A 15,540-nucleotide genomic window follows, 5' to 3' on the forward strand; every position below is an offset into this window, starting at 1 on the left:
AACTGAATCAAACCAATCTGAATTACCTTGATTAGGTTTGGTTTGGCCCGATCCAATGTGCATCCCTATCTTTTTCATCAACTACAAAAACAAAAATAAAAATTGTTTGTAGTATAAATTTGTAATCCTCGTCCCATCGAGCCGTTCGTTGGACAGTGGTATTCGACCGTTGTTTGTAGTATAAAAATTGCTCTATTTTTTATATTATATATATAAATAATTAGTCTCTGTTGATAAAGCGAGGGGACTCGAACCCTAGAACTATAACTTATTTATCTTAAAAAACAAAACGCGTCTCCATTCTCAGAGCTAGCGGTCGAGCAGTTTTGATCCTTGGATCTCTCCTTCACAGTCTCTCTTTCGACAGGTATCGTTTCGCGCCAATTTTTCTTCTTTTAAACATAACCTTGTTTTTCAAGCTCTGCAACTCACATTTTTCATGGCTTCTATTGATCTGCTTCTCTATGAATTTCACAAGAGCTATTCATCTTCGATCTATCATCTTCAACTCTCTCTCTATCTCTCTCTATTTTCTGAGATTAGCGATCGAAAACAATGGTTTCGCATTTCCAAGCAGCAGCCCTTGTTGCTTCTCCATCGTATCCTAATTCGGTGGCATGGTCGGATGAGAACTTGGTGGCTGTTGCTTCGGGACACCTCGTCACCATATTGGTACGTTTGAAGGATCCGAGAATGCCATGAAGTTGAATTGTTTGTGAAATTGTGTTTAAAATTTTTGTTTTTTTAGAATCCGTCATCACTATTTGGACCTCGAGGATTGATTACGATTCCACCCTCTAAGCCTTTTCCAATTGGAGTGGTAAAGAAAGAAGGTATGTATGGTGTTTAATTTTGTTTATTTCACCTTCATCGTTATCTACTAGAAATGATCATTGTTTACTTGATTATATTTTATTTAAAAGACTAGCTTATTATTCCATTAATGAATCGATAATTATTTAATACGGCGCACACCGTAATTAGGCTTTGTTCTGTGAGCTGTATTGTCAAGATTCCACCTTAGAATTAAATGTGGCAATCGTGTATGTTCCATGTATTCTCCAGATTAGTGTTCATGGAAGCTCACTTACATGGTCACTATTTATGAGATGACTATTGATGTGGTGTGATGTGTTCTCAATAAAGTAGATTTAGAGGTTGGTGTTGTGTATGTGAACACCTTTGTGAAGCTCACTTAGTAATTGGATCAAACACCTATTGGGTATTTCACCAAACACCTTATATGCCACACCTTCCAAGACCTTGTTTGATAATGACAGTAAAGGATAACTTAACTAATAGTAACAAATGCAAAGAAGATAAACTATCACACAAAGAAGGAATAAGAACACAATATCCATAACACGAGATTTTACGTGGTTCACCCAAAGGCTACGCCCATAGAGGTACAAGCATTGAAGCTTAATTACACTGTAAAGAAAACGGGGTAAATTGATACAAGGAAACACCTCTATCACTTAGTTTTATCTTCTTCTAGATGTCAATCTTCCCAAACCTCTCAACCTCTCCTCTCTAGGTTTTCTTTCTTTCTTTCTTTCTTTACTCTCTTCTCTAGGAAAGACTTACTTGGAGTTAGACTTAAACAAAAAACCACTTTTTAGAAGTACCTCAAAGTGGGACACTTACATAAGTTACAAACCCAACCCAAAGTACCTTGGACCGACTAAAAAACACACATACTTGGACTGAGCCTAATTGTTTTGAGCCATACTTCAATAGTTGGAGCTCCACCTTTTTTAACGGAAACAAATCATTTAGCTCCTCCAGTCGAGAAATAAGGCTGACCTAAGTGTTCTAATAGCTTTTGCCCCTACTATAGCCTTTGAATCAAGATACTCATGTTGGGGTATCATTGACTTGTGTAAGATCAATTTCTATATATTTGTTAATTATAGTCATAGATCCTCTAGATCCCGTTGGGAATTTCTCCTCTTACAACTGGGCGTATGGTGTAGGGAATTATCCATTACAATATGGGTGTATGCTGTTGAAGCTTGAATTGTATATATATAAGTGAAGGAAGATATTGATCCCATGTATGTGTTGTCACCGCTTACAGACTACCAACTTACATGTTGGCCCCTTTACATATATATGCATTTTACTTTTGTTTATTTATTTATTTATTTATTTTTTTTCGTTTGTTGACATTCTTTGATCCCTTTCCCTCCTACTTTTTTTTTTGTATTCATTTTTAGGTAAGCCTTTGGCACAATACTTCAAATTTAGTTTCCTTTGCGCCATTTTCTTTCATAGTTACTTTCTTTGAATTTTGTGGGGGAATATTTTGATTTTCTTACACCTTGAGATTTGGCCAACTTCTTGTTGAGATTCGTCCTTTCAACTTGATGTTCATGTCGGTGTAGTGCTTGTCGACTCATTACAAAGCTCAAGTTATTAATACTCTTAGTCAGTGTGAGCGTTCGTTTTTGCTCACTTTGTGTATCTCTCACTCTCTCTTCTTTCCCTTATTTATAGACTTTGTGGTATTAAATCTCAGTTGAACATTTTTGAGATTCTTTCTTTAGTTCTTGAGATTTCCTCAAAATTTTCTTAATCACAATAGTTTCCATGATCCAATGAAGTTGATTTATTTTTCTTTCCATCTTCTTTTGTAATTTTATTCACATGTTGGTCTAATGTATCCATTAGAGGTTTTTCAGAAACTGTCCCAACCTCTTACTCAGGAAATACTTGTCCTGCATTTTAGGTCTGGTGTCGGGATTTCTTGATCTAAAGATTGCATGTGTGACGGGGATGGGGCAAAAACATTCTCTTCCGAACTCAATAGTTTACTCCCATCTATCTGAATGATCGGTCTCAATTCAGGAGGAAGAATTGGTAATAGGCACAAAACCATCTGTCATGGTTATACATTTGTTCTTATCATTGACATTTTTTAGATGTGGAAATTCAAATCTAGTTCATCGAGGGTGAGTTGTGATTTTTTGTTACTGCCGGGAAAATTGCCTCTTATGCCTCAAACTTTGGTTCATGAATGGTTGAGATCCCATTCTCTACTTTTGCCTTGATTATCTCACCGGGAAGGGGTCTTGTCGAATACATTCCAACTCTTAAGTTAGTAATTAGAACAATATTAAGTGGTACATTAAGAATCTAACAAGCTTTCTGACCTTTTTCTTTTTGTCCACCTCTATTTATAATGTTCTTAATTTAATCTCAGTTGATTGCTTCTGGGAATCATGCCTTGTCCTTGGACTGCATTCTAATTCAATTCATTTGCGATGTTTTCTATGATTTTTGGGATTTAATGTGGTCCCTTTCCACCATGGTTTGGATATATCACTTTCACTTAGTTATTATCCAACTAGGGAGTCAGATCTTCGCTTTAAGGACTGCTTGGCCCAATAGAAAGATCTTAGATTCGTTTCTCATCTAGGGAGTCGAGACTTGGGATTTGAGGAATTTTGAGGTGACACATGACATGAATGATAGAAGATCTGAGGATACTCTTTTACTCCTTTTGTTACAGTAGCGTTAACTTTGTTGATGGTGACAAATTTCCTTCACATATTATATATTGGATTATTTGCAGATCTACGTACTGGTTGTTTATTACCCACCTGTTTATCACGCGACACCCGACCTTGTATTCGATCTATTTCATGGTCTCACCTAGGGTTGGCCCCTAATTCTGGGTATGGAAAGTGCACTCCCTCTTTATGGTTTTGGCTTTGTTCACACTAAACTGCAACATTATGCATTTAAGTGATCTTAAATGTATGGATTTTTATACACTAACTGGCCTAAAACCATGTAATTGAACTTGGTTCACAGATGCTTGATTGCCGTTTGCACCACAGAAGGACGTTTAAAGCTTTATGGTCCACCATTTTGTGAGTTTTCCCCTGAGTGGATTGAGGTAAGCAGTAGGGAATCTCTAATGATGCTTGTAAGAACTTTCTGTTAATTGGTTATCATTGAGTAGCCTATTAAAATTTGTTATCTTGAGTGCTGTAGTTTATGATATGTTCTTATGATACACTTGCTGGCTTAATGCTTGCGTTCTGTCAATTTTATACATCTAAGATGAAAAATAGTCTTAAGTTTTAACAGTGCTCATGACAATTTATAAAACTTTGCCAATTTCCCTTGAAAATGTGCATGCATTTCACGGAATCCCCATGATTAGGATCACACCTTATTCCATGGTATTGCCATGAGATTCCGCTTTCTTATTCTTAAACAAGGCCCCAAGAGAGCTTAGTTATTCCATGATTTATGTTTCATCTTTCGTTTCCTTTTCGTTTGCCTTCTAGCCTAATATAGAACTCATATTCATCTTGTGGCTTTCTCTATCTTACTCTTGAGACACAGAAATTACGTTTCCATGTGTGGGCATTAAACTAGCAATGATAGATAATGTGCATTCAACTCTAACAAAATAACATGTGTCAATCTAATATCACTGGATCAGATCAGTCATGTTTAGACCAAAACATGCATTATATCATTCATTCAACATTTTTAAGTCTTCAACTCTAAAAGCCAAGAATTCAGTTTCTAAAAGTGCATAGTACTCATAAGGATGCATGTAGATTCTTATTTATTGACCTCAGTAATTGTTTTTTTTTTTTGAAAAGTATAATATATTGATCAGAGAAGAAAAACAAGAAACAAAGAGGCCGAGAGAGCCTCAAGAAAACAACAAAAAAGAAAGAACCACGTCAATAATTACATAAGGAGTGCCATCTAAAAACAAAATCATCAAATGTAGTCCCTGTGAACTCAATATTCTGCTTTGACCAAAGGTATAACAAACCCAAGATCTCCAAATAACCTGCATGAGAGCTGCTTCTCTTATTCTTGAACACTCTGTTGTTTCTCTCCGTCCAGACCCCCCAAGCGATAGCCGCGGGGAGCATAGCCCACAGGATTTTCCTCAGTAATTGTTGGAATCTTGATCTTCAATTTCCTATCTTCCTAGGATTTTCCATTTAATTTTGATTTTGATTTTTATAAGAAATAAAAATGGGTCCTCTCCAGCTTTGTTTCAACCCAACATCCTTTCTCCTTCAATTGCTCTACATCCAAGTTATAAGGATAGGGAGGGCTTGTGTCCTTGTTCTCTAGGGATACATTTATAACAGGAAAAGCAAGTTACCTCTCTTTTCTCCAATGTGCTACTAATCCTGTTTTAGTAATTTATAATTCTGCAAGTCTATTTAAATATCCCTAGTAGGTATCCTACCTCGGGATAGAGCCTGGCATTTAGCGGTCTCATAAATTGTCCATCAAGAAATGGCATCTTTGAATAAGCGAGCTGTCTCCTAGAAGTTTATGAGCTTGGGTTAATTATTATTCCTTTTTCCATGGAATATAGGATGGATGCATCTGTCTGTTTTCTTATTTTTCATGTAATTTATATGGTTAATTTGAAATTATGCGCTAGAAAAGTTTTTCCCCTCTCCAAGCATGTTTGAAGTACTTACCTGAAGGCTTTGTACTATGTCAAAGCTTGAAATTTTTCTCACCATAATATGCACACTTCTATCAAGCAGTATGATTTATGGTTTCCTAACCCTTTGTAGGTTACAGATATTTCTGACTTGCTATTTGATTATCTTGTAAGTATCAATTTTGGAGAGGTTGATATGCCTTCCACAAGGCCTTTTTGTGTAAGTTCTTCCCTATTTCTGTATGTTCCTTCAATTATGTAGTATACTATTTCATGATCTAATATCCTAATTAAGATGTCTTTTAAGATATACTTTTTAATTGTTACCCAGTCATCCATAACTTCCATATTGTTGGTCTTTTTCAAGGAACAAGCAGCAGAACACTACTCAGAGCCTGGATGTGCCATTGATTTACAAAACATTGTCTCAAGTAAGAGAAGTAAGCGAAGAATGGGAAACACATCGGGCAAAAGGTAATCCATTGAATTTTGCCCTTTCTTTTTCTTTCACTTAAATGTTTGATTAGCACTTTCTTTCACATTTGTTTTCTTCTGTTGATTTCACTACCTACCAACATACTGTTTTTTTGCTTTCACTACTTCTTTGAATAATAGTTAACAAAGTCATTTAAATATTGATTGTGCGTTTTCCAGATATGTAGTAAGTGTAGATTAAGAGTTTGAGAAAAAGAATAGAAGAAGAGATTGGAGAAACGTGGGAGGAGTCGGAATTGACTCCAACCTTGCCGCAAAATCTATTATATATCATAACCAAATAACAAAAGGAAGAAAAAGACAATACTACCCCTACTAATAATAACTTATTACACCTAACACTCCCCCTCAAGCTAGCAAATATATATCATATAATCCCAACTTGTTACAAATGTAATCCACCCTACTACAATCCAATGACTTGGTAAACAAATCAACAAGTTGGTCTTTAGACTTCACATAAGGACTAAAGAGTAGCAATTTCACTATTTAGGAGTTTGTCACGAACAAAATGACAATCAACTTCAATATGCTTTGTCTTCTCATGATACACAAGATTAGAAACTATGTGTATGGCTGTCTGGTTATCACAAAAGAGACTCATAGGTATTTCTACTATAAAACCTATCTCTTGAAGAAAGTGTTAACTCACAAGACGTATTTGACATAGTTCTGTATTCAACCTTAGCACTAGATCTGGCAACAACTGTTTATTTCTTGTTTTTCCGTGTTTTAAGATTACCACCCAAGAATGTACAATACCCTATGGTGGATCTCCTATCTAAAGGAGAACCTACCTAGTTTGCATCAGTATACCCTTCTATACGAGTATGACCATTTGACTTGTACAACAAACCACGTCCTGAGAAACCCTTCAAGTACCTCACACTACGCAACAATGCTACCCAATGGGGTACTTTAGGAGCTTTCATAAGTTGATTAACAATAGTCACATCAAATGAAATGTCCAGCCTAGTAATGGTGATGTAATTCAACTTCCCAACAAGTCTCCTATACCCACCAAGATCATCAAAAAGATCTTCCTGATCGATAGTCAACTCCTATTTTGGATCCATAGGAGAATTCACAGGTTTAGACCCAAGTAAACTAGTCTCATCTAATCTATGTAAGTTATACTTTCTCTGTGAGAGACTAATATCATCTGGTGAATGTGCAACCTCAATATCAAGAAAGTATCTCAGCTTTCCCAAATCTTTAGTATGATACTTGTGCTGTAAAAATGACTTAAACATCTCAATCCCAACAACATCATTGCCTGTCAATATAATATCATCCACATATAGTGGTCTGTCTGACACCTTGACATCCCAAACTCAAGAAACACATTGTTGAATTTTTCAAACCATGCTCGTGGGGATTGTTTCAAACCATAAAGTGCCTTTTTGACCTTACATACTTTACTAACCTCCCTCTGAGCAATAAATCCAGGTGGTTGTTCCATATACACATCTTCTTGGAAAATCACTATGAAAAAAATGCATTCTTTATTGGAAATAATCTAGTTATTATTTTAGTCATAGTTGTTTTCTAATAATAACTTTTATTTATTTCTTATATGTAAGGGCAGTTTTGTTTTTTGACTCTTTTATTATTATAAATTCCTGCCAAGTTCTCAGATTGAGACTTGACAGTTACTTTTTATAATTCTTCTTGGTATCAAAGCCCTAGAGGACCCATTGACCTCCTCTCCTTGGGTTTTTCTCCTCTTCGATTCTTAGAATCTTGAATCTTCTCTTCTCTTTACACTTCTTCCTTCCAAACCTTTTTTTTTCTTCTGATTCATGATACCATGATCGCATGTTGTCATAAGGATTGTGACTTTGTTCACATGCTGCGATTTTCTGTGCTGTGTTTATACCCTACGATAGGGCTTTCTGCCTCATGATAAGCTTTTTTAATTTATCCCTAGCCTGCGTTAGTAGTTGGGTGTTTTTTCCAGAGTTTGTTAAACTATTGTGTGGCCTGCTACAACAATAGATTGTTGTTGTGTGACTTGTGACAACAAGAAAGGATTGTTTAGGGACTTGCAAGAGCAGCAAGATTAGATTTGGTGACCTGTGACTGCGTTGGTAACTGTTTGGGGACCTGCGACAGTAGCTGGTGGCTTCTTGGTGGCCAATGACAACAATAGATTGCTGTTCTGTGACCTACAACGGCAAGAAAGGATTGTTTAGGGGACTTACGACAACAATAGTATCAGATTTGGTGACTTGCAACTGCGCTGGTGACTATTTGGGGGACCTGTGATAGCAGCAGGATCCTTCTTGGTGACCTACGATTAGCTTTGGTTAACTGCGATTATTTTTGGTGGCTGTTTATGGTGATCTGTGATTAGATTTGGAAATTTGGTTGCCTGTGATTAGTTTTTTGGTGATTGCTTGGTGGTTTGCGACTGTGTTATTGGCTGTTGTGTGGTCTGAGACCCTAATTTGGGGGCTTGTGATAGTCATAAATTGTTGCTGGGTGACTTGTGATAGTAGCAGGATCCTTTTTGGTTGCCTACGACACTTCTTGGTGGTTGTTTGGTGGTCTGCACAACATCACAACCTTTTTTGGTGATCTGCAACCGTGTTTGTGGACTAGGAGTTGTGCTGTTTATGGATTGGCAGTGTTGATTATTGGTCTTCCTTTTATCAATTTGTCATTGAGAGTTATAATGTCGTATCAATCTTGGTCTCGGTTCGTGAGACTCTATTTGAGAAGTAGAGGCAAATTTGGGTACTGTTAGTTTTATTTGCCGTCTTTGTGGGAAGACAGTCCATGAGAAGATCCAACGCTTTCTGCTTTATCCTCATTTGTTGAGTTGTACTGCCACTCCTTTGTTAGGGCATTCTACTTCCCGTGTTGCCATTGTGGATTCCTTACTTATTCCTACTACTGTCTCTTCTGGCGCTATTTATTTACAGCAGCTTCAGACCCAGATTGCTACTTCTGTTCATGATCAGATCTGTACTTGCTCATCTTAGAATGTGGCCTCAGGTATATCTTTTGCATTTCATGTCAACCAGTCTAGTCCAGCTCCCCTGACATGGGTTATTAATTCTAGTGCCTTTGAGCACATGATCGGTGAGTCTAGCCATTTCACTTCATCTATTTTTCTTGATACTCATTGGGAGGTTTGCCTTGTTGATGGGTTCCGTACACCTATCATAGCAAGGGTACCATCCCCATTATCATTTGGTCTTTCTCTTGATTCTGTGCTTCATATTCCTCACCTACCTCTTAACCTTTTGTCTATGTGTAGTCTTACCTATTGGAAATAATGTAGTTAGCTTATTTTAATTCTATGTAAAGCCATTTATGTCTATTCATACCATATAAGGGCATTTGTGTCTATTTACCTTTTAGGTTTTATATATATATCTATCAAGCTCTTATTAATGAGACTTGAGAATTACTTTTCTAAAATTCTTTTTGGTATCAGAGCCATAGAAGATATCCCAAACTCTCTTTGGGTTCTTCTCTTCGATTCCTTCTGAGACCTTGAATCCATTCTCTTCTCCTCTTCCTTTTTCTCCTTCATTCCCAACATCTACGGATTTTGAGACCTAATAACCTAGTCGAAGCTTTGTTAAAATGTCTCCCCCTTCAGAGGCTTCTTTTATCGCATGTTGCAATAGGATTATTTTCTTGTTTTCTTCACATGCTGCAATTCTGCGCTTTGTATTTTTCTGCCCTTTGATAGGGTCCTTTTGTTCTACCCTTGCTGTCCTACATAACTTTTGTGGGGACCTACAACAGCCGCATGTTGCTGTTTTTGAACTTGCAACAACATCGACAACAAGAAGTTGCTGTTTTTGGACCTGTGACAACAGCAAGTTGTTGTTTTTGGATTTGTGACAACAACGACAACAGCAGGTTGCTGTTTTTTTGACCTGCAACACCAAGAAGTTATTGTTTTGGATCTGCGACAATAGCAGGTTGCTGTTTCTGGACTTGAACAACAATAACTTGATTCTCTGGACCTGCAATAACAACAGAAGTGCTGTGTGGGTGCCCTATGATAGCAGTAACAACAACAAATTTTGTTTTTTTGTGACCTACGACAGCAGTAGATTTTTTTCTAACCCAAAACAACATCCCACAACAACAATGACATCGCATCAAGAAACCAAGGACTCCAACATCAGTCTTGAAACAAACCTCTCAGTCCAACGCATTACTAGTACCCTACTAGATGGTCGTAACTTCCAGTCATGGTCTCGGTCGGTTAGACTTTATTTGGGGAGTAGACGAAAATCTGGATGGTTTATGGGCACCATTAATAAGCCACCTCTTACCGATCCAAAAATTGAACAATGGGAAATTGACAACTGCACTATCCTTGGATGGATCTTTTACTTCATGGAGCAATGTATCTACACCATGTTCATGTATCATGAGACAATCTTTTCATTGTGGTCAACCCTCACTCAGACATATGTGCATGCTCAGACAGCCACAATCGTATCTCCACATGGAGGATTAAATACGAATTCTTTGTTAAACTTCAATAAGATCTAGAAGAATCTGATTTTCTTATGAATCAATTGAGAAACAGTAAAATGATAAAGAAAAAAAAGGATTCAAACTTGTATGATGTTCTCTGATACCATGTAGATTAAGAGTTTGAGAAGAAGAATAGTAGAAGAGATTGGAGAAATGTGGGAGGAATCGAAATTGACTCCAACCCTAGCCGCACAATCTATTATATATCATAACCAAATAACAAAAGGAAGAAAAGGTGATACTTCCCCTTCTAATAACAACTTATTCTGCTAACAGTAAGTGTCTTAATAGAATGTAGTACTTATTCAGTTACTCTGAAAATTTGTTTCTTTATGCTCACTTTGAATTTTAACTAGTCCTTTTTGACAAACATGGTGCAGTATTGACACAAGAACTTTGGGAGATCAATCATCCTATGGTGAGAACAAGGAAAATAGAAGTGGTGGCTGTGCTTCACCTAATAAAAAAACAGTAACTGCACGCACAGAAGTAACCACTTTCCCATGCTCAATTTTCAAGAAGGGTTCTTCTGTAGAGGTTTGCCATGTTCTTAGTGCCTTTGGGAGTGAAATTTTACTGCACACTGTTCTGTACTGCTTCTATATTTTTGATACATATGTGTTTCATAGGTTCTTAAACAGAATGGAAATCAACGTGTCTGGGTTAGTGGCATATTAGAGTGTGTGGATGGAGCAAAAGCTCTTGTTCTGTTTCCAGAAACAGACACCAATGGTACAATTGCGCTGTTTATTTGAGTTAAGCTTCCAGAATGATGATGTCCGTCAGTATTTTAATTCCTTTGAGTTATATTTTTCAGGAAAACAAGATGAGTGGGTTGAAATTGACCCATATTCTGATAGTATAAAAGACTCAAGTGTCATCAATGAAATTACACCTCATACAGATACTTCTTTGCCCAACGTTCGCCCTTCTATGGATGTGGGTAACCTTCCAGAACAAAATTTTCTGACTGAATGTCATGGCGTGGAAGAAATTCTATGTATTGGACAAGTGGTAGAAGCTTGGGTTGATAACAGGTAATTCTTTGTGTGTGTGTGCACGCATTTGTAGATAAGTGTTTCTTCAATTGGTTCTGATTGGATAATTGGGAATATGAATCTGCCTGCAAGCTTCCTGCAGGAGTTAATAGTTTTAGTATCTTAATGTAATTGGTTATTGTATTACTTTGTTTCTCTTGCTTTTGCGTAGTCTACCATGTATTCCCATAGCCAAAAGTCTGTGTTCATGTTGTGTTTTATTAACTTATTGTGAAGGTCATGACATTAAGGTCCAAGTCAAATGCTACGTTTATAACATTAATCCCAAAGATAGAAAGACTTAAATTGGTAATTCTCAAGATCATTGGTAAGGAGCAAGGGGCCTTCATTAAAGGGAGGCAAATGCTGGATGGTGTTTTAGAGGCTAATGAGTGTATCGATTCTAGGAGAAAATCGGGGAAGACGGGCTTAGTGTGCAGGGTAGATACTGAAAAGGCTTATGACATGTCAATTGGAACTTTTTTTTCTATCTTTTGCATCGTATGGGGTTTGGTGTGAAGTGGATTAATTGGATGAGTAAATGTGTTTCTTTTGCCTCTTTTTCTATGTTGGTGAATGGTAGCCCGACCTGTTTTTTTAATAGCTTAAGAGGTTTAAGATAAGACGATCCGTTATCCCCTTTCCTTTTTGATATTGTGGTTGAAGCCTTGAGGAGGATGTTTTTATGAGCCACTTCAGCAGGTGCTTTGACTGGTTTTGGAGTCTCAAAGTCTGGGCCTAAAGTAACTCATCTTCAATTTGCTGATGACACACTAGTTTTTCTGGATGTAGGCCCTAGTCAGATGTGTTTCCTCAGGTGTCTTGTTTATTAGTTTGAAGTGGGCTCCGATTTCCTGATAAATTTAAGGAAAACAAGATCTATGGAATTGGAGATGTCCCTGATATTGAGTCTTGGGCAGATTTCTTGGGTTGTTAGGTTGATTCTTACCCACGTTTTACTTGCCCCCCTCCCCTTTGAGAATGGCTTAAGGATTTGGAGAGGGCTAGAAAGAGACTTGGTTCATGGAAAGCTAAGTATCTTTCAAAGGGGGGGAGGGGGGAGAAGACGTTGATTAGGAGTACATTTTCTAGCATTCCAACTCATTTTGTCTTGTTGGTTATCATGCCTAGCATTGTTGAGTTGCATTTGGAAAAGTTGGTGAGGGATTTTCTTTGGAATGATAGAAGTGGCAATTAGAAGTTTCATTTGGTTAATTGGAAGCTAATTTGTCGTCCTAGGAAACTAAGTGGTCTTGGGTTTAGGAGGTTTAGGGATATGAATAAAGTGTTGCTAGGGAAGTGGTTGTGGCACTTTGGTAATGAAAAAGACGAACTTTGGAGAATCTTGATGGCGGCTAAGTTTGGAGAGGATCATTTCGGTTGGGATTGTAGTCACATAGTAGGTTTCCTTTCGGGTGTGAAGTTTGGAAAAATATTTATAAGTTGGGAGCCTCTATGAGTTAGCATATTCTTTATGAAGTGGGAAGGGGTGATAGTGTGGGTTTTTGGGAGGACTGTTGGTGTAGCGATACTCCTCTGCAGATTCTGTTTTTCGGTTTGTATTTGCTTTCCATGATAAAAGGAATGCCGGTCTCTGCCTTCTTGGTTCCTAATGAGAGGGGCGTGTCTTAGGATCTTGGTCTAAAGAGAAGACTGAATGATTGGGAGGTTGAAGATGCAATTTCTCTAGTCGACTTGCGAGCCACAATTGGTATGTCACTGGATAGGGTGGATCGTTGGATTTGGGATGGAAGTGGTGGTGGTCGTTTTTCAGTCAAATCTTTCCATTCCTTAATCGAAGGTACTCAAGACTCGAGTTTTCCTTATTCTTTTATTTGGGGTCAATGGTTCCCTCCAAGGTATCTTTCTTTTTATGGTTGACAACCTTGAAAAAAGTTCTAATGATCGATCTTCTAAAACGTAAGGTCTCATCTTGGTTGATTATTGGTTCATGTGTAAAGTTAGTGGTGAGTCGGTGGAGCATCGTTTAATTCATTGTCAGGTGGCTTCTCATGTTTGGTCCCATTTCCTTTCTTTATTCTAGGTTCCGTGGTGTTAACCCAATCTTGTTTCTCTTCTTTTCGGTTGGAAATTTATTTCCTTTTCTGGTAGGTTGAAGATTCTTTGGAGGTTAACGCCCTTTGCAATTTGTTGGGGTTTATGGACAAAAAGGAATTCGTGTACGTTCGATGGCAAGGAAAGTAACTTACAAGATTGTTATTCTTTTGGTGTAAATAGTTCAATATCGTGGGTTTGTTATTCTTTTGGTGTAAACAGCTCAAGGAGTTTAAAGTTTTTTTCTTTGAAGATTTTATGTTTAGATGGGAAAATGTAATTAGGGAGTAATTTTTTGTCTTTCGTTCGCTTTGTTTATTTTTTAGGACTCCTTAAAAATAAGCATGTTGAAATTTCTTAGCAAAGAAAAATAGTAATTTGGCCTTTGAACTCCCTCCCCACCCAACAAGAAAGAAAAAGTGTATATATATGGGTCGGGTTCGAGGGACAAAGATCCAGATAAATGATTGTGTCCGTCGGATCTCCACATATCCAACAGTAGAGATCTGTTAAAAAACACATGAGGAATTATTTCACTAATAACTTTTCGATATTTGCAATTACCTCCCCACGTCTTAAATATCCCAAATCATAAGCGTACAACCCAGCTCATCTTCTTCACTCTTCTCTTAACAGAACTCGTCTTCCTCACTAACCCTAACCTGCGATTTGTAGCTCCACTCACCGGAGTCTCCGTCCCAGTAATGACAAGAACTCAAGCTACGATGACAGTTGTGGCAACCTAAAACCCCACATCTATCTTCGTCGTATTCTTCCCCTAACCCTCTCCATCGCAGCCACTCCCTTTAATGCATGACGACTTAGACGAAGGTGTTTTGATCGCCAGAAAGTGTATTGTTCGCCGGAGATTATGAGTTCTATTTATGGTTAAGGTGGAGAGGAATACGAGTTCTATTTTTGGGGTTTGGTATATGCGTCGTCGTTGTTGTCACCTGAACCAGTGAAATCGCTTGAGGCTGATGACGGGTTCTACTTAGGGTTGGGGTGGAGAGTGAAGAAGACACAATCTGTTTTTGTGTTTTTGATTTGGGGTTGGATATATGAGGGGAGGTACTTGCAATATTTGAAAAGTATTAAGTGAAACAATTGACCATGTGTTCTTTTTAAAGCTTCGCCGTTGGATCTGTGGAGATCCAACAGTTATAACAGTTTGTATGGATCTTTGTGCGGGAATTTGGCAGGCATACCTGACCTTATATATCGGGTTCAGAGGCCCTAAAGATAGCCAAACATTGTGCCAAACATTTTTTCAATGTATGGGTTAGAAGTTTCAGAATGGGCTGATTTTTGGTGAGGATGATGATCTCTATGATGAGGAGATCATCCTCACCAAAAATCAGCCCATTCCGAAACTTTTAACCCCATCAAAAGTGGTTTACAAAAATCGGACGGTCCACGATTCTTCAACATGTAAACTAAGGTTAGAAGTTTCGAAATGAGCTGACTTTTGGGGAGGATGATCTCCTCACCATAGAGATCATCCTCACAAAAAATCAGCCCATTCCGAAACTTGTAACCCCTATTTTGAAAAATGTTTGGCTCTCTTTAGGGCCTCTGAACTCTACCCATATATATATATATATATAAGGACTAAAGATTACATTGAAGAGAACTTGTATACTGAAACAGGTTGAGTTACAAATTTTCAGAATATAGGTGGGTGGCAGCTTGGTGGGTGTTAATCCTTGGATGAATTAGGTCATGTACAAATTCTTAGTCTTGTCATTTTTCTGACATTTATTTGATCTTCTCAAATGCTATCTCAAATTATTTTGGATGTTCATTTTCTATCCTTTATAGGTAAAAAATTTCCATATACTTTTCAATGTTAGTTGCATCCTGTCTATCTTTTCAGAATATTTAATGACAGAGGTTTTGTTGCTTGATGTTGGCCATTGTTTCTATTTGCTTTGAGTTTTTAGTGGATTATTTTGTATTTTTTTGGTTATTAGCTTTTGCAATGCGTTTCTCATTTTGATGTTT

At 37.4% G+C, this 15,540-nt stretch overlaps 1 protein-coding gene across 3 annotated transcripts in view; it reads left to right on the forward strand.

The window, feature by feature from the left end:
- Positions 1-224: 224 nt before the first annotated feature.
- The window catches only part of LOC147390814 (Transducin/WD40 repeat-like superfamily protein), a 44,230-nt gene continuing 28,914 nt past the window's right edge, over positions 225-15,540 (forward strand). Inside the window, exons 1-10 of one of the 3 annotated variants that reach the window (XM_086457639.1) lie at positions 225-367; positions 479-672; positions 749-833; positions 3,578-3,680; positions 3,820-3,904; positions 5,574-5,660; positions 5,808-5,914; positions 10,825-10,981; positions 11,086-11,176; positions 11,262-11,481. In XM_086457639.1, coding sequence (XP_086313765.1) covers positions 556-672; positions 749-833; positions 3,578-3,680; positions 3,820-3,904; positions 5,574-5,660; positions 5,808-5,914; positions 10,825-10,981; positions 11,086-11,176; positions 11,262-11,481 — 1,052 coding nt within the window. In that variant the 5' untranslated portion in view covers positions 225-367; positions 479-555. Of the gene's footprint in view, positions 368-478; positions 673-748; positions 834-2,731; positions 2,863-3,577; positions 3,681-3,819; positions 3,905-5,573; positions 5,661-5,807; positions 5,915-10,824; positions 10,982-11,073; positions 11,177-11,261; positions 11,482-15,540 lie in introns of those variants that run through there. The other 2 variants (XM_086457638.1, XM_086457640.1) reach the window with 2 other exon arrangements.

This window comes from Akebia trifoliata, chromosome 11 (genome assembly GCF_017979445.1).
Source record: "Akebia trifoliata isolate Shusen 1 chromosome 11, ASM1797944v1, whole genome shotgun sequence".
NCBI classification, from domain to species: domain Eukaryota; kingdom Viridiplantae; phylum Streptophyta; class Magnoliopsida; order Ranunculales; family Lardizabalaceae; genus Akebia; species Akebia trifoliata.